At 39.2% G+C, this 22,308-nt stretch overlaps 2 protein-coding genes across 2 annotated transcripts in view; one reads left to right on the top strand and one right to left on the bottom strand.

Moving 5' to 3' along the window:
- Positions 1-12,325, bottom strand: part of golgb1 (golgin B1) — a 28,385-nt gene extending 16,060 nt beyond the window's left edge. Inside the window, exons 1-10 of the mRNA XM_012853408.3 lie at positions 12,199-12,325; positions 10,109-10,189; positions 7,749-7,940; positions 7,552-7,665; positions 7,310-7,465; positions 7,076-7,198; positions 4,482-4,595; positions 3,615-4,299; positions 3,456-3,532; positions 937-991 (exon numbers count right to left, since the gene is read on the bottom strand). Of these exons, the coding sequence (XP_012708862.2) occupies positions 937-991; positions 3,456-3,532; positions 3,615-4,299; positions 4,482-4,595; positions 7,076-7,198; positions 7,310-7,465; positions 7,552-7,665; positions 7,749-7,940; positions 10,109-10,177 (1,585 nt within the window). The 5' untranslated portion in view covers positions 10,178-10,189; positions 12,199-12,325. The remainder of the gene's footprint in view (positions 1-936; positions 992-3,455; positions 3,533-3,614; positions 4,300-4,481; positions 4,596-7,075; positions 7,199-7,309; positions 7,466-7,551; positions 7,666-7,748; positions 7,941-10,108; positions 10,190-12,198) is intronic.
- guca1a (guanylate cyclase activator 1A) lies at positions 11,808-20,753 on the top strand. The gene is made up of 5 exons (XM_021311052.2): positions 11,808-12,077; positions 14,860-15,261; positions 17,541-17,690; positions 17,780-17,873; positions 19,956-20,753. Exons 1-5 carry the CDS (start codon positions 11,982-11,984, stop codon positions 20,081-20,083), a joined length of 870 nt encoding a protein of 289 aa, XP_021166727.2. The 5' UTR covers positions 11,808-11,981; the 3' UTR covers positions 20,084-20,753.
- Positions 20,754-22,308: the final 1,555 nt, after the last annotated feature.

Genomic DNA, 22,308 nt, shown 5'->3' with positions numbered 1-22,308 from the left:
AAATAAATAAACTTAGAAACAGCTTCTTCCCAAGAGCTGTGAGGGCAATCGCCCACTGATGGGAGACTGCAGTCCAACACTTTAAAATCATCCCACTGTTACTAATCCACCATACGTTACAATCACCTTAATGTTGCCTACTTGCACACTCCTATCTCAGAATATTTAAATGCACATTACTGCATCAAATCATCATTCCACAATAAGGACCGTACCACCTCATTGTTATCTGTGACTTTCTTGAACACTTAAAAAAGAAAAAAGAAAAAAGTACTGTAACCCTTGTTCATGGACTCTTTGTCAGCGTTTGCCTTCATTATGTATAATGTGAACCAAAGTGCCCAAAGAGAAATTTTGCCGCAGTGACAATAAAAACACTCTTGACTCTGAAGCCTGGCTGATGAGTCAGACGATGACAAGAAGAACCTCTCACCAGCTGTGATGTTGGCGGCCATTGGTACCGGTACAATAAACGAAATGCCAGAGACTGACAAAAGCAGGAGTGATACCGCCACATTCTGCAACTCCTCCTCAAAACAGCAGCTAGGTGGTTGAAACTTAATAATCGCACTGCATAAAGCAGGGGTGAAGGTATTTGAGCTCATAAAAAAAAAAAAAAGAAATTGTCCCACAAAACCTGCACACAAAGTTCTTGCTTCTAAAAATCAGCTCTAGAAACAAAATATATGAAATAAATCATAATACCTCATAACTGGGACGACATTAGAGCCCCAGATTGTAAACTTCTGACCAGACAAACAGATTAAAGTTATTTTTTCAGCTTTGATTTTAAAAAAATGTATAAAAAGGAAACAGGATTTATGATGTTAGATAAAAACGGTTCCCATTTTATAACCTTTTGTCTTTTATTTATGAGGCGTGCCATTTCCAACTGAGCTCATCTTCCAGATAATATTTAAATAAAAATATATTCACCCCTTTCAGCTTCGGATGGATCCAGCGAAGTTTCCGTCACATTTTTGTCCGACATCTAAAAATAAAAAAAAATTAATTAAAAAAAAAGATGGACATAAAACTTTAGGACAAAATCTTAAATAATGCAGAACAAGAAAAAAAAACGCATAATTTCGTTAAGCAGTTCATCATCAGTTAAAAAATAAAGGACTTCTAAATAAAAAAAGGCATAAGACGAAAAAAATTTAACGAGGAAGGACATAAATAAGGATACTGCATGATTAAAAATGATGTTTTGAAATATTCTCGCAGTTTAAATCTCCATGAGCAGCGCGGCTCACGTGTAGTTCAAGGTGAAGGTCGGCTCAGTGAGGAGGGGATTAAATATGCTGCCTGCCTCTGCTGCGTGAAGGCAGACAGACATCGTCTCCGTCCTCACCTGTCCAGACTAAAGCCGTGACACAGAAAAATAAATAGGACACAACCCGCCGCTCTCCTCTGACCTTTAGGTAAAAGATGACTTTGCAAAATGTACTTTAGACGTCATTTGAACCCCGTTGGTTGAGCTTTAGGTGCCCAAGTCCTCAAGTGTTACAATCCAGCAACTTTTAGATGCATCCCTTCTCCAACAAGCAGAATCTCCTCATCAATGTTCAGTCGTTCACTTCTGCAGAGGCTCAGTTAGGAGTCGCTCTTTTAACTCAGGCGGATTGGAGAAGGGATGCATCTAAAGGTTGGTAAAACTTTTAAGCTACAACCACAAACTTCACAGTGTTGAGATCTTATGTGACACAAAGCTGTGAACTAGGGCTGAACGATTTTGGAAAATAATCTAATTGCGATTTATTTTCTTAATGCTGCGAATTTATGCGATTTTTTCCCCCCAGTTTAATTTATCATGCGTTTTGAAATGTATACAAACAACGAATCAATTTGTTTCCTTGCCGTGCGGATTAGTTGCTAAAAGACCCACAGCATCTAAACACGGAGCAGAAATAACTGCGTTCTGCCTACGATGTATTTCAACCAAAATTGCAATTTTGACTTTTCTCTGCATTAACCACAAGCAACAAAAATGCCCTCTAAATAAAGATGTTTTTAAACAAGGACTATTTTAAAAAATAATTTTTAATGTTTCTATTGATCAGAATATTATTCAAGAGAACAGCTTTTAATTTAATTGGACATCAATCCTTGTTGAACATAAAGTGCAAATTCCAACTGATTGACCTGTACTTAATGCTATGTATGATTATATAAACTCTAAAACAAGTAATAAAATTAGATTATCTCACTGCTGCAACTGTCTTCCCTTCCATGTGGAGGCAAACCCACTTCAAACATTTTACTGACACCTAAAGGACGCGTCTGATTCACTAATTGTTACATAGCCAAAAATTGCAGACCTTTGCGATTTGGAAATTGCGTTTTTTAAATCGCGATTATATTGAAAATGTGATAAATTGTTCAGCCCTACTGTGAACCATTATGAAGAGTAAAGAAAATGATAAATCATCAAATGAATGAAAAGTGTGGCCCCTCAGACTTTCAGCTAAACTGGGATCTGAACTTTAACTAGGCCATTCTAAGAGGATGATGCATGGATCTTGATCTCTCCGTAGCATCTCTGGCTCCACCCCAGTCATAAAATTGTGTGATGATTTCAAATCATGACTTGGGGGGGGGGGGGGGGGGGGGGGGGGGGGGGACACGTTTAATTCAAAGCCTGATACAGGCAATTGTGGGAAAAATGGCACTTAAAAAACAGGAAAACCTTTTTGGTTGCTTTAAAAAAATTAAAAAAATAAAAAAAAAGCTTTAAAAATGTCTTTGTATCATAATTGATATGTTTAACCAAAAAAAAAAAAAAAAAAAACAGGAAAACCTTTTTGGTTGCTTTAAAAAAATTAAAAGCTTTAAAAATGTCTTTGTATCATAATTGATACGTTTGACCAAAAATAAAAACAAAAACAAAAAAAAAACACAGGAAAACCTTTTTGGTTGCTTTAAAAAAAATTTAAAAAAGCTTTAAAAATGCCTTTGTATCATAATTGATATGTTTAACCAAAAAAAAAAAAAAAAAAAAAAAAAAAAAAAAAAAACAGGAAAACCTTTTTGGTTGCTTTAAAAAAATTAAAAGCTTTAAAAATGTCTTTGTATCATAATTGATACGTTTAACAAAAAAAACACAGGAAAACCTTTTTGGTTGCTTTAAAAAAATTAAAAGCTTTAACAATGTCTTTGTATCATAATTGATACGTTTGACCAAAAATAAAATAAAATAAAAAAATGTTCTTCATGTTTTCTGCATTTTTAAATAGGGTGTGTATAATATATATTTATTTGTATGTTCAGAGAAATACTGACTCTGTTGAAGAGGTAGATGTCAATCAAAAAATTATTCTTTTGGATCTACAGGGTTACGATTGTTGATGATTTAGGAAGGTTTTGTGAGTCTTTAAAATCCCTTCAGAGAAAGACATAAATAAATAAAAGAAAATAAAAAGGACAGAAGCAGAAAATCACGATAATGTACTGACTTCTACTATCTGCCGCTCCAGCTGGAGTATTCTGCCGCTGGCCTCCTCTCGTTCTGCTGTTTTTACGTCCAGTTGTTCTGGAAGTTAGACGCGTAAAACTCATCAGGACCTGCATCTTAAGCTGGTGACAGCAGGTTTGCAGAGAGGAACGCTCCTTACCCTGCAGGGCCTCCATGGTCTGGGTGAGCTGGGCGCACCGCTCGCTGCACTCCTCCTTCAGCCGCGTCAGCTGCGTCTCCACGGAGCGCACAGAGTCCAGCAGCAGGGAGGGTTCAGCGGGGTCGGGGACTTCCTCTGGCATCGCTTCAGGAGCAAGAGAACAAAGACGCCTCCAGACCTCAGCAAGGACCTCCTCCTTCTTCTGCACGCCTTCCCGCTCCTCCTTGAGGGCCGCCAGCTCTCTCTGCAGGTTATCTACCTCTGATCTTTCTTGTTCTAAGGTCTGCTCAGCCGCCGACTCTGCGTCTCTAAGCGAGGCGAGTTCACTCTGAAGACGCGCTATTTCCGCCTCGTCTCTCCCCGAAGCATCTCTGTGCGCCTGAGTGGCCGCGAGCTCGGCCTCTTTCATCCGAGCCAGCTCTGCCTCCAACCTGGACACCTCCGTTTTCTCCTTCTCCAGATCCTGCCCGGAGATGAGCGCCGCCTCTCTCAGGGTTTCCAGCTCGTCTTCCTGCCTCCCCACCTCCGTCCTCTCCTTCTCCAGCGCCTCCAGGCTGGCTCTGAGGGCCGAGAGCTCCGCGTCCCCGCGCCTGGCCTGCTCAGCCCACTCCTGCCTCTCCTCCTGCCGCAGCCTGACGGCCTCCGATAGCTCCTGCTCCATCTGCCGAAACTGAGCAGTCAGGATCTGGAAGAGGAAGCAAACAAAACGTCACGTGTGGGTGTGCTTTGTTTCAAATCTGCCAAAACGAGTAGGCGCGCCTCCAGTCGTTTTCTTTTCAGCATGAAGGCGAGTCGACACGAAATTGCCGTATATCCTGGACAAACACGCAGCAGGAAGCTGCAGGTCAGGCGTTCAGGATCCCTTACCTGTTTTTGTTGGTCAGCACTGCTCACCTCCTGCTGCAGCATTTCCAGCTCTTGGGAGCGAGAGTTTAAAGCCTCCTGGAGCTCAACGCAGCGCTGCTGAGCTGCCTGCAGAGCCTGGGAAATAAGAAAACACCAGCTTTACGTTTTTAAACTACTCACAGTTTCAATTAAAAATGCTATTCTGATGAAAATCAACAAGAGAGATCATATTTCTCCAATTTTAGTTTCCCTTCATTGGCTTCCTGTTAAATAAACCATAGAATTTAAAATTCTTCTTCTCACATATAAAGCCCTTAATAATCAAGCTCCATCATATATCAGAGCTCTGATTATCCCGTATGTTCCTAACAGAGCACTTCGCTCTCAGACTGCAGGTCTGCTGGTGGTTCCTAGAGTCTCTAAAAGTAGAATGGGAGGCAGATCCTTTAGCTATCAGGCTCCTCTCCTGTGGAACCAACTCCCAGTTTTGGTCCGTGAGGCAGACACCCTGTCTACTTTTAAGACTAATCTTAAAACTTTCCTTTTTGACAAAGCTTATAGTTAGAGTGGCTCATGTTTCCCTGAGCTATCTCTATAGTTATGCTGCTATAGGCTCAGGCTGCTGGAGGACATCAGGCTCTATTTTTCTCACTCTACTGAGTTCTATTGTTTTCCAGTTTCGCATTGTTTGTCTTCATTTCAGCTTTTAACTTTCTGTTCTCTCTCTTTTTTTTTTTCTTCATAGTAGGTACACCTGGTCTGGCGTTCTGTTAGCTGAGACATCATCCAGGGAAGACTGATCACCCGCTATTACTAATCTACTAATGTAGAACAGATTACTGGATCAATGTGTGCTTCTGTGCTTTTTTTGTCTGTCTTGTTGTGTCTCTGCTCTGTCTTCTGTAACCCTCAGTCGGTCGAGGCAGATGAGCGTTCACACTGAGCCTGGTTCTGGTTCTGCTGGAGGTTCCCCTCCCTGTTAAAGGGGAGTTTTCCTCTCCACTGTCGCTTCATGCTTGCTCAGTATGATTGATTGCAGCAAAGCCATCAACAATGCAGACGACTCTCCCTGTGGCTCTACGCTTCTCCAGGAGTGAATGCTGCTTGTCGGGACTTTGAAGCAATCAACTGGTTTCCTTATATAGGACATTTTTGACCAATCAGTATTATATGATTGGATTTGACTTTGTCAAGAGCCTTGAGATGACATGTTTCATGAATTGGCACTATATAAATAAATTGAATTATTCTTAGTTCTTTGCATTAATCCTAATATATATATTAACAAATAACAGGGCTAAATAACATTGTTTGCTGGAGCTAAACTGGATCAGTTCACACAAGATCTGCACTACAGCCGTGTGAAGCGGGGAAAATCTGACAGCTGTCTATTAATTAATATTAAACCAGGTTGCTTTTAATCTTGGTCAGACCTATGGTCATTAAAAAGATGAGGACACCCTATGAAAAGCCTTATTTTTTAAATTATTTTGACGTATAATTGGGTGTGAAGTAATAAAAAATGCAATTCATAGGTTGGGATGAATAAGGACACCTCCACGTTCATTTCAGGTTAAATTAGCTTAAAGCTCACACAGGTGAATCACATCAGGCGCACTTTGCTCAACATTTAAGGAGGTTTCCCTTCTTCAGCCGCAGACATTTAGTTTGTGGAGCTCTTGAGTGAGAGGCAACAACGCCAGAGAGCTGTCTGAGGCCTTCAGAAAGAAGATTGCAGCAGCTTATGAGTCTAATAAGGGATATAAAGAGGTCTCAAAATAATTTAAAGTCAGCCGCTCACTGCCAACATGGCCGTCCAAGCAGGTTCACCCTGAAAGTGTCATCGCTGGACCTGCAGCAGACCGCTGCTACTACTGTGCTTCCCCCAGAGGAAGCTTTGCCCTCCAAGGAAAAACCCCCAAGAACAGAGCCAAGTTTCCCCAGACAGAACGTAAAAAAATATGTTCTGACCTCTGAAATAACCTTTGAAACAATAAACTTAATTATCTGACTGAAGATGCTTAATCGTCGTACCAGCTATGAACCGAGGAAGAGGAGTCGTCGTGCTTTGCAGATGCTTAACTGCGGCAGAGCCTGAATGTGAAACCGTCACAGATCCAAAAGATGCAAATAGACCCAACAAGAACAGAGTGAAAAATTATTAAATGTTAACGTTTGGGTCTAGTCAAAGCGCAGCTCTTAATCTCACTGAGAAAAACTAGAAAACAGATTTTTATTGACATCTGTTCCTTAAACAGCGGGAATTGTCCTGTTTTTACCCATTAAGAGCAATTTAAATCACTAAATCCATCAACATGTGAACAGGTTGAGACCTTAGATTCAGATCATCTCAGAGTAAAAAACAGGGAGATTCATTCGCTTCAGCCACAGAATTCAACTCAAGAAAAAAAAAAACAAGATCCTGGGCCAGCCGTCAATAAGCAACAATAAACTAAAAACTTAAAGCCGTGGGTAAGAAATAAAACTTTATCCCCTCCATGTGCAACCTCTTTAAAATGTCCCTCCAGCGTTTTAGGATTGCGGCGCTGGTGCTAAAGTGGCTCCAGTCGGCCGTAAATGAGATCGTAACGGATAATTACGGCCGGATGTGCTACCTGCTGCAGCTCGGCGCCATCCTGGGACTGAGCGCTGACCTTCAGCAGCTCCTCTTCATGCCTCTGAATCTGCTCCTGGAAACGGACGTCCTTCTCAGCGACGACGGCCTGCAGCACCCGAAGCTGTAAACCCAACAAAAAAAACATAAAATCAATCAAATGAAACCAATTAAACACTAGTTAGAGCTTAACAGGGAGCTCGTTAGAGTAATCAGAGTCCCACAGGACTGTCACCTGCTCAGCGTGGGCGGCCTCCTTCTCCTGCAGCAGCTGTTCGGTGGATGAGAGTCGCTCCTTCAGCTGCAGGCTGTTGGCCTCCTCCTCACTCAGCTTGGTCCTCAGGCCCTGAAGCTCCTCCTCGACCGCCGCAGTAAAAGAGCCGTCTGGACTCTGCTGGAGACACAACGGGCTCACCAACAATGCACAGGAGAAGAGCCACATTTGAGGGATTGTGCAGCGAAAGGTCTCCGACTCACAGCTGATCCCGCCTGTCCTTTCAGCTCGCTCAGCTGTTTGTTGAGGGACGCCATCTTGGCTTTAGCCTGGAGCTTGAGTTTGGTGAAGCGAGCGTCAGCTTCGTCTCGCTCGTTCTGCAGAAGCCACAAAATTTAAAAAGTTAGATCGGGAGGGGGAAAAAAAACAGACTAAAGAAAGCATATTTGATGTCATTAACCTTGAGCTGGGCATCTTTATTGGTCAGGTCCGACTCCTTCTGCAGCAGCTGTGTGTCTTTGTCTCGAATGAGCTCCTTCAGCTGCACCACCAGCTGTTCCAGGTGGGCCAGCCTCTCCATGGCGTCCTCTGGGACCTCAGCGTCCTCCGGAGCCTGGCCCTCTCCAGCAGGGAGCTCAGGCACCAGCATGCCCTTAAAACAGAGATCATTTAAGTAAGATTGACAGGGTTCCCGCGGATCCTTAAAAAGTCTTAAAAAGGCATTGAATTCTGTAATATAAAACTAAGGCCTTAATTAGCATTAAAATGTCTTAAATCAATCTTTCTTAGGTCTTAAAATTGTTACCAGGTCATAAATAGGATTTTATTTTTGTAATCCTTACCAAACAGTAAAATAATTGACACAATTATATATTTTTTAATTTACCAAACTGCTCAATGTAACCATTATTGGTTCCGTCCCGATAGTGGAACCAATAAAAACTGTTGCGGCCGGACCATAGCTGCGAAAAAGAGTCGGCACCGGTTATGTTGTGGTTTTTTAAAACTGATTTATAGTTTATTTTAGTAGGGAACAAAACAAAGTTTGTGAATTCAGTTCAGTAGTTGTTAAAAATATATCTGTAATTTGTGTGTTTTTAGCTTTCTTCCTATATTTTAAACATGTCTACTGGGCCAGAAAGTAATGGTTTATGTTAAAATAAACATTTGGGTGAATTTGTCGCAACCAGGTTTATCTTGTTTATCGTCAAGTTGGTCTTAACTTTTTATTTCAAGTGGCATTAAAAAGTCTTAAAAAGTCTTCAATTTAACTTGCCTTATGCTGTAGGAACCCTGGATTGAGGTAGCGTCTTTTACCAAAATGACTCTTACAAAGCCTTGCAGTGGTATTTATTAACATGTTGCATTTTTAAAAACCACCATTAAAAAGGTTTTTTTTGGGAGGGGTATGTCATAGACCAACAAACAATGCTGCTTTACTGTACAATTAAAAGGAATATAGATTAATTTCAAACTTTTTCCCAAATGTAAATCCAAAAAGCCCACCTAGGTCCCTACTTAGCCCCCAGCGTGCTTCCCCATGGGCAGGGGTCTGCAACAGTGGCTCTTAATAACTTTGGCCACAAATTATATTTTTATTATGGTATTTAAATGCAATAATGATAATAAATGCAGGTTTTAGCATTTTTTTTTTTAGAATAATTGCTTTTAATTTTTTACGATGCTAAAAGTGCCAGTAATATTTAATTTTAAATCAATATTTTTTTCATTATGTTGGAATCTATGATGTTTTTACATCATTATCCACAAATATCAACATCCAGTCCATCCTCTTTTTTTAAACCTCAAAATAGACATAAAAGAGTGTAGACAACATATTTCCTACAGTGGATCTTCATCAAAAGTTATAACTCGTCTTTTTTCTAAAGGCCATGCAACATTTGCGGCTCTGAACGAGTTTAATTCAAGTAGACTGTAGGAAAAATGGCTCTTTAGACTGAAAAGGTTGCAGGAACCTGATCTAGGGGGGTGGCGTAGAGTTTTCTAGCATTTTACATGAAGCCAAATCATGATCTCTGAGCCTAGAGCATCTTCTACCTTATGTGGGGTGGCCACCTCAAACCCTAAAGACCTGATGTCCTGCATGTTTTGGAAAGTTCAACGCATTTGTGTGTATGAACCCTTGGTTAGCAGGCTCCTGCGCTTGAAGTCATGTTAATGAGGTACATTTGAGCGCTAAAGAAGCGTATTACTTCAGATAAATCAGGTGTGTGGCAACAGAGGAACACCCTAATCATGCAGGAAAGCAAACTAAATGGGCCTTACTATGGTCTTCGTAATGGAAATTTATTTTTATTTAGGCGTATTAGAGTAAAAGGCATAATTATGTGCAACTCTGATTCAAAATGGGTTCAGAAACCTTTATTTCCCAGGGTACAATGATAGAAAGTGCAACATGTATCTAATTTAAATTAAAAAGTTATGTCTGAGGAATAAGAACAATAAAAAATAAATAAAAATAAATCCTGCAATAAGCAGATAAAATTAATGAAATGTGGAAATAGCAGTAAAGCAAACAAGAAGGCTGCTGGTTTTTCTTTGTCGTTTGTTGGTCTTTTGCATAAAATCTCAATAAAACACATTTATGTTTCATGTGATGTAACAAAATATGGACAAACTGAAGTGGTATAAATACACAGGGAATGAAGTTGTGTACGAGTAGTAAACAGGAGCGCATTAATGAACCTCACATGCAGTGCCACATTAATTCACACATTCAGAAGCTCCAGAAACAGCTGCTGACGTTTCTCATTTTGTTTTTCACAACTTATCTGAATTCATGTGTTCATAATGAATCACCTGTTGGTTTCCATCTGCACCTTCCTCTCCAGAAAGCTCCTGGAGGACGTTGGCCAGACGGCTCAACATAAAGGCGGGACTCTGAGGAAACATTAAAGAAAGAGAGACATTTAATACCTTCCTTCTCTTTTTTTTCCCTGCATTAACAAATATTTGCATTCATAAATAATCGTCAGTCTGACTTTATCTGCGCGCGTAAGCGTCAACTTTCCTCTCTGCAGCAAGCCTGCAGGCAGCTGTTTAAGATGAAGCCTGCTGGGCACGTCCCACTTTTACGGATTCTAGGGCTGAGTTCATAACTTCCAGCAAAATAAAACAGCCAGAACTGCAATGGGATAGTTTAGATCAAAGCACATCCAGACCTAATTCTAATTGAGAATCTGTGACAAAGCTGATATTCGCAGATGCTCTCCATCCAAGTGAATGAACATTTGGAAAGAATAGGTAGACATTCCAGTCTGTAGATGAGCAAAGCTAGCAGGACGTACTCAAAAAGACCTGAGAACTGCAGCAAATGATGCATCTGCAAAGTACTGACTCGGCATACACTGTTCTGCAGGGTACGCGTCCTGGTCTGTCACATAAAATCCCAGAGAAAAACATTAACACTTTAGTTTTACTCCAGCAACGTATGGAAAAGATTCAAGAAGTAGAAATTGTTTTGCAAGGCAATGTATCATGGAAAACAGTAGGGGATCCAGAGGGTTTAGGGAATGTTTGTAGTACTAAAATGTTAAAACATCCACAGCTGCAGCTCGAGAAACTTAGTTTCCTTTAACTCCAGTCCTGCATTGTCCAGCCATGCTCCTGGTCCAATACACCAGAATCAAATGGGGGTGTTACCTCCTCATGGTTGCTATCAACATCTACAAAGTCCTGCGAATGACCCAACAGCTTGATCCAGATGTGCTGAAACAGAGACGTCCAAAAAGCTGCAGGGGTTTGACGCATGTGCTTGAAGGCATCCATTAAAATCCGAAAAACACAAAATATTTACAAATCACATTTTTTTTTCTTTTTGCAGCTCGAGCTTTGGTTATGTTCTTGTTGGACAGCGGTAGAAATCAGCTGAGGTGGTCATGATCTGCAGGTGTTCATTGCAAAAACGGAACTAAAAATAAGTAAAATTTTCTTGAAATGACTGTATTTGTCCTTGATTTGAGCAGGTAAATAAGATTATCTGCCAATGGAATGAGTATTTCGACCTCTAAAATAACATGTTTAGATATTCTGCCCTCTAAATAAGACTATGGAGATCAGTTGTTCCTATTTTAAGTGCAAAAATCTCATTCTATTGGCAAATCATCTTATTTACCTGCCTAAATCAAGGACAAATACACTCATTTCAAGAAAATTTTACTTATTTTTAGTTCCGTTTTTGCAGTGTTTTCTTTGGGATTAGGCAGCTTTTTACCACCTTGTTTACATGCACTATATATATAATGTCCTGATGTATCTCAATAATTCAGGGGGAGCAAGATAACAGAAATGTTGTTTGTTTTTTGGACAGACATCCCTGTCATGCCATGGTGCAAGACCTGGATGGAAAATTGGAGAAAAAGCAGCTAAAGTTTTGAAAGTGCGTATTGAGAGCGAATTAAATGAGTTGTTGAGAGAAATTAAAAAAGGATAGAAGCGGGGGTGAATCTATTGGTAGAGACTCCCTCAGCCATGTTTTTCCGGTCTGGACTGCAAAGAGCCGACTCCCTCCCGGACCCTCAACTGCGGCTGCGCGAATCTTCTGGTGAAGAGACAAGATTCCAGCTAGCTAAACTGCGAAAACCCGACGGTTGGCTTCCAGGGCTTTTTAAAAAAAAAAATAGGCAGCCATCTTTTATTAAATACGCTGGTAAAAGGACGACGGAGACGGAGCATGGTGCAAACTGAAAAGCGTCTAAAGCTAAGCTGCTGTTTTCCACGGTGCAGCGAGTTAGCTGGGGGGCTACATAGCGAGCTAGCGCCGCTAAAGGTAAATAAGGAAAGCCTTTCCTGAGCTTTCTCCTGCTTTTTTTTACTGCATGACAGCTGTGCTGCACACCTCAGTCCGAGCTGTGTGTTTGTTTTATTTTAATGACATATCTTTAACTCACCTGTGCAGCTGCTCCTCAGGTAAATCCGTCCAGTGTTGAGGGTCTTTTTTGCTTTATTTCCTCGGATGGATTTTAAAGCCACATCACCAAACACTCCCGGAAACAAATCCTGCTCTGCTCTGATTGGCCAGCGGCGATCTGCGAGAGGCACGTCGGCGCTCTTAAAGGCGTACGCACCTGTTTTCTCCTCAGGGAGCATCTGACTAAAAATCTCGACTCAAATGGACGAATAACACCCAAAATTCAGCTGAATTTCCACAGATTGCAATGATGCCAAGGCATGACAAAAGAGCCACGCTGATTATTAACCACGGCAAGCAGCTGGGGAGGAGTCTGCTCCTGCTGGCCCACTACACCACACTGTTTGGGGAGTTTGTGGGGCGCTTCGTGCAGGGGATGGTGGCAGCCATGAAGTGGACCAGCCTGTTTGCACGCACCACAGCATCAGTTTTTGACTTCATCTACCAGCATCTGCACTGGGGGAAGAGGAGAACCGTTGAAACCGAGAACATCTGCCTGGACCGGTGACTTTGGGTACTTTGAATACCTCAAACTGGACACTGCAAAACAGCTGGAGGAAAACTGACCATGATTGAGGAAGGAAAAAAGGAGAGACTTGGGCCTGGAGCATGACCTAAACAGCAAAATGTTTATGTATGTGATTACATAATATGACAGGATTTGCTGTTGTTCCTGGTATGACTACTTCAGGTGTCACAGGGTAACACTAACTCCCAAGAAATATATGAAATACATATACATTATTACACTACAGGAGAAATTAACCTTTACTTGTGTTATAATACACATTGTCCAGTGTTTCTGTTAAAATATTCCATGTTGAATATAGTTAAATTTTCAGATACAGAATATGAATTGTTTATGCATTTTTGCAGTTTAAATTGCTGCTTTGCTTTTTTTTATTTTATTTTAAATGTCTTAATTTTTTATATTTTAACAGGTAAGTTCACCAGGAAAGCGGTGAACATGCAATTTTTGTATATCAATATTAAAAATGTACTTAACATTTAATAGCCTAGCTGCTGAAAACATGCATTTATTTTTTTATTCAATACTTCCTCCACTTGACTGTTATTTTCCCCCACTGACAGAGATCAGATGGCTTCCCGAGGTTGTTTGATTTTGCTCTCCTGAGCTGTATTGAAATAAAAGTCTCATTAATCCTCTGTAATCTCGTTTACCTGTGGAAACACAATTAAAGCTGCACATGACCTCGAAAAAGCTTCAGACCAATGTTTTCTCGGGTTGGCTCGCGGTTTTGCACGTAAACTTTTTTTGCATCGCAATGATAGAAAACTATATTTATGATTGACATTTTCTATCATAAGTGCATTTTTCAGTTTCAAGGCTGAAACGTGAACCCAATCTTTGAAGCTAAACAGCTCAGTGTGACTGGATGGAGATCATCTGTAAACATCAGTTTACAAGCCTTGCTACAAGCTCTGTGGTATTTAGGCTTTGGACTTTGATTAGGCCATTCTAACAAATTAATTTGATATAAATCATTTCATTGTAGCTGTGCCTGATAAAGACCCGTCCCACACCATGAGGCTGCCACCACCCTGTATAGAAAATGTCATAATTATGAGGTGGATTTGCAAACACAGAAAAAAGTGTGGCCCCCTTCACTGATTCCCATAAATTTGTTTTAGCAACTGATTGCCTTTAGAGGCAGTAAAAACCAGCGCTGAGCAGGATAGTGGCTAAATTTTACTGAGGAGCATAAAATAATAAAAGTAGCTTTGAAATTCAGACAGACAATACAGGCAGTACGCAGAGTCGCTGAAATGTAGCTTTTTGGAGAAGACACACGGCATTATTCTGTTTGTTCTGACAAACATATAGCATGTTATAGAATAAACCAAAATGGATGGGTTAAGGGTTAGATCTGTACCTATAAGTAGTTATTTAAAATGTTCTATTTAACCAGATGCTTTCTGGGATAATTCATTATTAATGTGAATCTATTGAGATAATTATCAACACCTTTCAATACAGAAAAATAAGGTCCTACTAAAAAAGTGTAATTTAAAGTCATCATAAATATGGATGTTCTGTGAAGGCCTCTAAGATTATAAAACGTGAAAACGCACAAGGACTGTAGACACCGTTGTAGGGCACTATATAGATTAAAGAAGTAAACCCAAGCTGCTTCATTAGCATAGAGGCGTTAACAGGATGCCAAGGGGGAAAGACGTCAGCAAGGACCTCAGGCGAGCAGTTCGCTGCCAATTTTCCAAGGAGAGGAAGTCCCAGGAAGTCCCCAGAAGGTCAGAACATGAAAGGTTGAAGAACCGGCCGGCAGCTCTATCTCAGTGAGTCTATGCAGACCTTGGTGCGCATGGTTAATGTTGGGACAATTAAGACAATCCGAAGTGCCTAAATAAGATGTTTGTGTGACTGGTGGGAGGAGCAGAAGGGTTTTCTCCATTGTGCTGGGTCATTATTAAAGCTGCACTGATAATAATCCAGTCCACACAAAGAACAGTATGTCTCATCTGCCACGATGCATGCTGGGTGTCCTGTATCTGCATGTGAAGGATGAAACCTGCATTGTGCGTGTCAGCACATCCCCCGGGCAAAGGTCTGCCCTTTTAATGGAGGGATTAAGCTGATCAACTGCATTTTCCTGGATTACAGCCAGCGATTAAAGCCAAGGAGCCTGGGCGAAGGGGGCGTGAAGATCTGGTGAACTACAAAAGGCCCCTGCCAAGTGCCACCCTCATCCTAAAGGACCCAGTGTCGTGTGACTGTGAACAGGGAGAAGATCCGCTTCACAGTAGACCAATTGGGCAGCCAGGTCAGCGCAGCAGCAGCAGTTTTGCACCTCCAGCTGTTAAAGCAATGGGCAACTCAAACGGATGCACCGTGGACGACCTGCAGGCGGTGGAGATGCACCTGTGGTACAAGAAGTTCATGACGGAGTGTCCATCGGGGCAGCTAACGCTGCACGAGTTCAAGCAGTTCTTCGGGCTGAAGGGACTGGACCCAGAGGCCAACGCCTACATAGAGCAGATGTTCCGAACATTTGACATGAACAAGGTCAGTTAAAAAAAAAAAAAAACTTAAAACAATAAAATGTCTCTGAAATATTGTAATGTTTTATCTTTCCTCTCATTTTCATGCCTTTGTAAATATTTGTAATAAAATATGAAAAAAAAAACTTTACATCACTAAAGTGGCTAATAACAGTCTGTGCTTTATCTGTATATATATATATATATATATATATATATATATATATATATATATATATATATATATATATATATATATATATATATATATATATATATATAAAAAAGTTGTTTCTTTACATGCTTTTTAAGTGTCCACATTTTTACTTTGGGCCCTTAAAAAAGCCCGTAATTAATTTTAGGTGCTTAGTTTGAACAAATTTGAAAACATTTTATACTTTATAGTGTAATTACTTAAGGGACTGCATAGGTTTATGTAATTATTGTTTTTGAAATCAAACAATATATCACAATAAAACAATTTGTTAAACGTAAAATTGGATAGATAGATAGATAGATAGATAGATAGATAGATAGATAGATAGATAGATAGATAGATAGAACAAGGTGTTCCTGCAGAACCTGAATTTAGACACCCACTTCACTGCAATCTCTAAGGGTTTAATTGTGTTTGCTTTAGTTTCTATTCTAGGAGTTATTTACATATTGTATATAAATAATTTTTATATATATAAAAATATGTATTATATATAAATTTTATATATGTATAAAAATTAAGGTTCTGCAGGAACACTTCACAAGGTTTGTTGAACCACAGAAACATCTCAACCACAGGTCACCATGAGGACCAACTCTGGACTACACTGCTGTAACTTTTCTGCTTATAAATTCAAAAATTATGATAAAACTGGAGGTATAAGCAAACAATGAATCTGCTGCGGGGACCCCTGCTGGCCAGGAGGCCCCAACAGAAGTTTAATTTACACTAAAAGTCCAGTTTTATACATAAAACCTCAAAGCTTGAAAGATATTCTAACAATATACTAATTTAAACAGTTTATGCCGAGTGCTGTTTGATACTGTGTTTTGTTTTGTAATTTTTATGTAGGCAAAATGTAATTGAATCAATTATATTTTGCCTACATCACACAGGTGTTTAATTTAAACAATCACAGGTGAACTGTAATAGAGTTGTGTTAAATAGACAATACAAAAAAAAATTAGGTCAGCAGTGTCTCGGGGGGCTTTATTGGTATGTGGGGCCCTAAAAAGACATTCATCTTAAGGGCGTATTAAATTCGGGGCTGGCTCTGAAAAATAGCAGCAACTTGGAATTTTTTTTATAACGTTATTAATGAAATTTTTGATTAAGACGACCCAGATAACACAAGAAACCTAAGAAAAAAATTATTGTATTGACCACATCAGATAGAAAAGCATGTGAAATCTAAAATGGAAAAGAAAAGTGACATATCGCTGAAAGTCACTTGAAAATTTTAAAATGTCACAGAGACAAAATCTTAATTATTTATGGCTTTTTTGACATGCTTTAAAACTAATAATCGAAATGGGGGCTTTTCATCTGAACAGATTTGCTAATTACCGCACTTTACTTGACAACTAACCCATAAACTGCATAATTTGGAGGTTTAATTTTCATTCTGCAGCGACTGTGTCTCTGCATTTAATCAAACGAAACAGCAGCAAAAGAAACATGACAACCAGATTGGGGAAAGTCAAATGGCACAAAATTAGTTTACAGGCTGCAGGATTCTGTTAATCTGTAAATCATATGAAGTGTTCGTTTATGTTTTTTTAAATAATAACTTGACACACTTCTAGTATGACAGTTTAAATCTCTCTCTCTCTCGTATGGTTGGTTAAATTTATGCAACACAATCCAACCAGAAAACTTCTTAAACCTAGTTTATGTCCACTCAAGCGCAGCCGGCCTTTAATCAACCTCCCAGCTACGAGTTTTCGGCCCAATTCTTCCTCTCAGATCAGTTTAATTGGGAGTAACTTTGTGCGGCTGACAGGGTCGTCACAGGATTTCTGTCTCAGAGGCTAAATTTACTCCCTCCTTGAGCCAACAAAAGGCTGCTGTAATCTGTGTGCTTGATTGAACAAAGAGATTATCCCCGAGACGATGCTTGGAGGCAGAGATTGTTGTGACACAGACAGTCCAGGAGATAATCTGTCCTGGCGAAGGATCAGCAGGAAGGCGTGTGCCGATTCACTCAAAGATTTGAATAAATAAATAAAATTTTAAAATCTAAGAAGGTAGAGTTGTGGATTATAATTTTATATTTGGGTCAGATTTAACGTTGGTTGTCTCTGCAGGATGGCTACATTGACTTCATGGAGTACGTAGCAGCCCTGAGTCTGGTGATGCGGGGGAAGATGGAGCACAAGCTTCGCTGGTACTTCAAACTCTACGACGTGGACGGAAACGGCTGCATCGACCGCTACGAACTCCTGAACATCATTAAGGTAGAGTCACGGCCGCGTCCGTCTCCTCGCAGCTCCCTCAAACTTCACCCTTCGGTTTCGGCGTGCTGATTTTAATCCCTCTCCTCCAGGCCATCCGGGCGATCAATGGGAACGACAATCAGGAGACGACCGCAGAGGAATTCACCAACAAAGTCTTTGATAGGATTGACGTCAACGGAGATGGTGAGTGGGAGAGGCTGACATTCGCCGTCCGATTCCAGTTTACAAATCCCGCTTTAAATCCAGTCGGACATTAAGAAAACTGGGGGAAAAAGTCAGAGTTCAAACAAAACAGAACTACTAAAAGTCTTACTTTTAGTAGTTTAGTGCTTACTTACTCGTTTCAAATCAATCAATTACAAAACATGTCAGATTTCTGAAGGAAAAAAGTTGTTTAGCAGATATTAGTATCGCTTTTACTACAGTATCATTAATCGTTCTAATCAATTATTTTATCAAAATTCACAAATGATCAATGTGCGACATTTTAAAAAGCCAGGAGTTTAATGTGTGTCAGCTGAAAGGAACACATCGTCTCATTTCTTTAAACCCAGGAAGAATCCCAATGAGCTCCAACTTGAATCCAACTGTAAATCTGTGAATACTGATAAATTAAACATTTTTACTCATAAATGTTACCAACTCTTACTTATTTTTATTTATTCAACCTGTATTTAACAAGGAAAAAATCCCATTGAGATTAAAAACCTCTTTTTCAAGGGAGTCCTGGCCAAGAGGCAGCAAAGTTACATATTGAACAGAGATATATTAAATTAAATGACAGGTACATAAAAAAACACATATCAATTATCTGTATCAAAACATACAGATAATTGAGGCCGTTTCAAATTATTTCACTTTCAACTTAAAAGCATTTAAGCATAAAAACTCAACTTCCAGGAATTGCAGCTGTCTAACACAATCAGACCATTAGATTAAGGTTGGCTAGACTTCATCAAACGGTAAAACCTTGAAAAGATCTCAGAGAAAGGGAAGAGGGAGCAAACCCACTAAAACGTGATTTTAGGATACTGTAAACGTCAAAATGATCACCGTTACAACATCAATTTTCACAAATCATCCTAAACATGAAACTGACGACCATTTAAGAACAGCATATTGCAGTGAGGAAATGTTTATAACATATTGTTCTGTAAATAGGCTATAATAGGCTCCCATCTGTCCCCGGTGACCTTCACTCACAGTTTATACCGTCGGTTGCTTAGAGTACTGCCTGAAAACAGCCTCTCTTCAAACTTTAAACTATAAATTATGTGACCTAAATACCCGTCTTTAGTTCGATCAAGCAGTTTTGTTGCTAACTCGACGTTTAAAGACCTAAAAAAAAAACTTCAGAGGCATAAAATGTTGCCAACATCCAGTCAGAATTAATAAATTAGAGTATTATTGTGAAGTTTGTTTATGTTTGTGACTCTAAACACACAAGCTGTTTTCAAGCCTTTATTTCTGCTATTTATGAATATTTTCTGCTTACAGCAAACAAAAACATGACATTTGAAATTTTAGATCATCATAATAATAAAAAGGGCATTTTAATACAGAAATGTAGGTTTAATGAAAAGCATGTTTGATCCCGTCTTAAAGGTTGTAAAAGATACTTTTAATCTGACATATACATTTTGAACAGCAATAAAAATACTAAGTACAGTATTTAATTGCATTTGAAAGTTGTGTACATTCTTTAATTAAGAGTGATTTTTTTTAGCAGTAGAAAATGAGTTTATTATAACCCATCTTAAAAGGAGAAAACTTAAAAAAAATTAATATAGTGCAAGTTTAAAGTTTAAATTAAGTTATTGTTACTTTGAAAGTCTGTGGATTGGGTTTTGCTTAATGTTTAATATGTCGCTATAAAGCAAATTGAGTAAAAAACACAAACCTGCATAAAAACAAAAATACAGCCACTTTAAATTCTGGGATTTGCAGTGGAAAGCAGATATTTACACACGTTATTAAAACAAACTTTACACTCATGTCTCGCTCTTTTAACAAATAGAAATAACTTCAGTAGACCTTATATTAGGTGAAAAACAAGGGGGGGGGGGATGTATTTTAGTGCGTCAGGGTATTTTAGATTAGATCTAATCACTTTACAAGCGGTTAAAGATCAGATCATTAATGAGTTAAAACCCATGAATTTACAGGGGGTGCACTTTTTTTTGCCGTGACGGTAAATTTAATGGTCTGAGTGGAAACTGTGACTCTGAGGCTTATTTTGGAGCATTTTTTTCTGTCTCCTAACAGGTGAGCTGTCTTTGGAGGAGTTTGTTGAAGGAGCCCGCAGCGACGAAGACTTCATGGAGGTGATGATGAAGAGCTTGGACCTCCGCCATATTATGGCTATGATCCACAGCAGGAGGCACAGCGTTTAGGGTTCTGTCCGCGCACCCACCCGACAACCCGCACCCCTCCTTCACAGAACCGCCTCTTTGGAAAAAAAAAAAAGGTCTTTTGCAAAGTGAGATTCGTGTCACTGAAAACGGACGTACCCGAAGTTTAATCTCGAAGCGAGAGACAGTCCTGCACTTTAAAAACGGGTCGACTCCCCCCCCAGGACCGCCCTGGCGTGACGGAGGATCTCTACCAAAAGTCCACTTAGCCTCAGACACCCAGGGGGGACGGCAGTGGAGCGGAGACCTGCTTTTTATTTTGTGTATCGACGTCCCGCTGCAGGAAATCAGCCCGATCGATTTACCTGGTGACCCTGCGGCGTTTTTAAGCTAATTTGATGAAGTTAGCAGCTGAACATCAAGAACATCTTGAGAGAGATTCAGAGGAAGAAAGGAGATTTGATTCACTATTTTAACTTTTTTTTTCCTTCTATGTTTAATGTCCAAAATGAAATACGGGGCATGGTTGCTTCTTTGACTGAAGGGGTTGGCTTTAATGGCCGGCATGAAGACAGATCGAGGAAATCCTGGTTCTGTTGTGGGCTTTGCTCATCTGGTGCCTTCAGTTGAAACACTGAACAAATGTGTTTGATTTTCCGCTTTTGTCTATTTATACTCTGAGGAAATAAACAGTAAAAACATGAGAAGAAAACTGGAGTTTTGTCTCAATTACATGGAATGTACTAAATGTGCTTAGAAATGTTTTTCATTTTTATATTTAAAAAAGCAGGAAAAAGGAAATAAAGTAAATTATTTGTTTTTATTTTGCATTTTTCTGTTCATTCAAACTTATGTTTGTGCAACTGGTCATCTGAAGCATTTAAAATGCAAAATATTGCAATTTCAGACAACATGTAATGCAAACCAGTGACCATTTGACCCCAGTGTGGTGTCAACATATATGTAAAAAAAACATTTGAGACTGTAAAAATGTATGCAATGTAAATAAAAGTTGGAAAAACTCACATGGTTGGATTGAATAAAACCAATAAATACATACAGTTTGTGTATTAATTAACACTTAAGGCACTGTAAAGAATAAAACATTGGTTTTGTAGATTTTTCATTAAATTATCTGCAAACACAAAGCAAACTGTGATGGAAATCCCACACAGGTTTTTTTCCAGCCCATATATGCAATAAGGAAGCCTGAGCCACTAAAAATTGACCAACATCGATTTGGATATTTTTAAAATACAAAAAAAGTCAAAAAGCAGATGTGTTTTCTTATCCTGTATAAGAAAGTTGGTCAATTTACAACAGGGCTGCACAATTAATCGCATTTGTAATATAATTGCAATTTAAAAAAAAAAAAAAAAAAAAAGCTATTTTTGGCTAAGTAACAATTAATGGATCAGACGCGTCTTTTAGGTGTTGGTAATGTGTTTTAAGTGAGTTTGCCTCCACATGGAAGGGAAGAGAGATGCAGGAGTGAAATAATGTCAATTTATTATTTGTTTAGAGTTTATATAATCATATTTTTTTACCCAGAGACTTTCAGAGATCTCACCATAGCAACAGTTTAATACATAGACTCGTTTGTTGGCTGCACATGGATTGATGTCCAACTCACAAAGCTATTCTCTTGAATAATAATATTCTAATTAATGAAAACAGTCAAGTTTCTTGTTTCAAATACTCCTTGTTTACAAACATCTTTATGTAGAGGACTTTTTGTTTTGCTTGTGGTTAATGAAGAGAAAAGTCAAAATTAAATCGCACTCATGGTTGAAATATATAAATTTTTATTTTTGGCAAAAATCGTTCAGCCTTAATTTACAGTACATGGAAAAGTAACTACCCCCCGCCCCCAGTAAGGATTTTGACACTAGAGACTGAACAAAATGTAAATAAGAACTGCATTGGTGCCGTTTACAAAGATTATATATATATATATATATAAACTGTAAATGTTACAGAAAACAACCAGAGCAGCACAAGATTTAGTTTAAACGGCAAATGCAACGAATTGACTAAAACAATTCATGCCATTTGCGTCAACTTAACCCGTTATGCAAGAGCAAACTTTAAAAAAAACAAACAAAAAAAACTGTCAATGTTAATAGTTTAAAGAGCCCAGAAACTCAATGGTAGGGTTAAAAGAGGCCGAGGCGACTTCCTCATCTGCATTTCTGAAACTAAACATTTGGAGCTGTTCTTAGCATCTCTGCTATATCTAAATAAATACCAGACGTTTTCCCTCTGGT

This window comes from Fundulus heteroclitus, chromosome 17 (genome assembly GCF_011125445.2).
Source record: "Fundulus heteroclitus isolate FHET01 chromosome 17, MU-UCD_Fhet_4.1, whole genome shotgun sequence".
Taxonomy (NCBI): domain Eukaryota; kingdom Metazoa; phylum Chordata; class Actinopteri; order Cyprinodontiformes; family Fundulidae; genus Fundulus; species Fundulus heteroclitus.
Note: the sequence above shows the minus strand (reverse complement) of the source record. Positions and strands in the feature narration are given on the sequence as shown.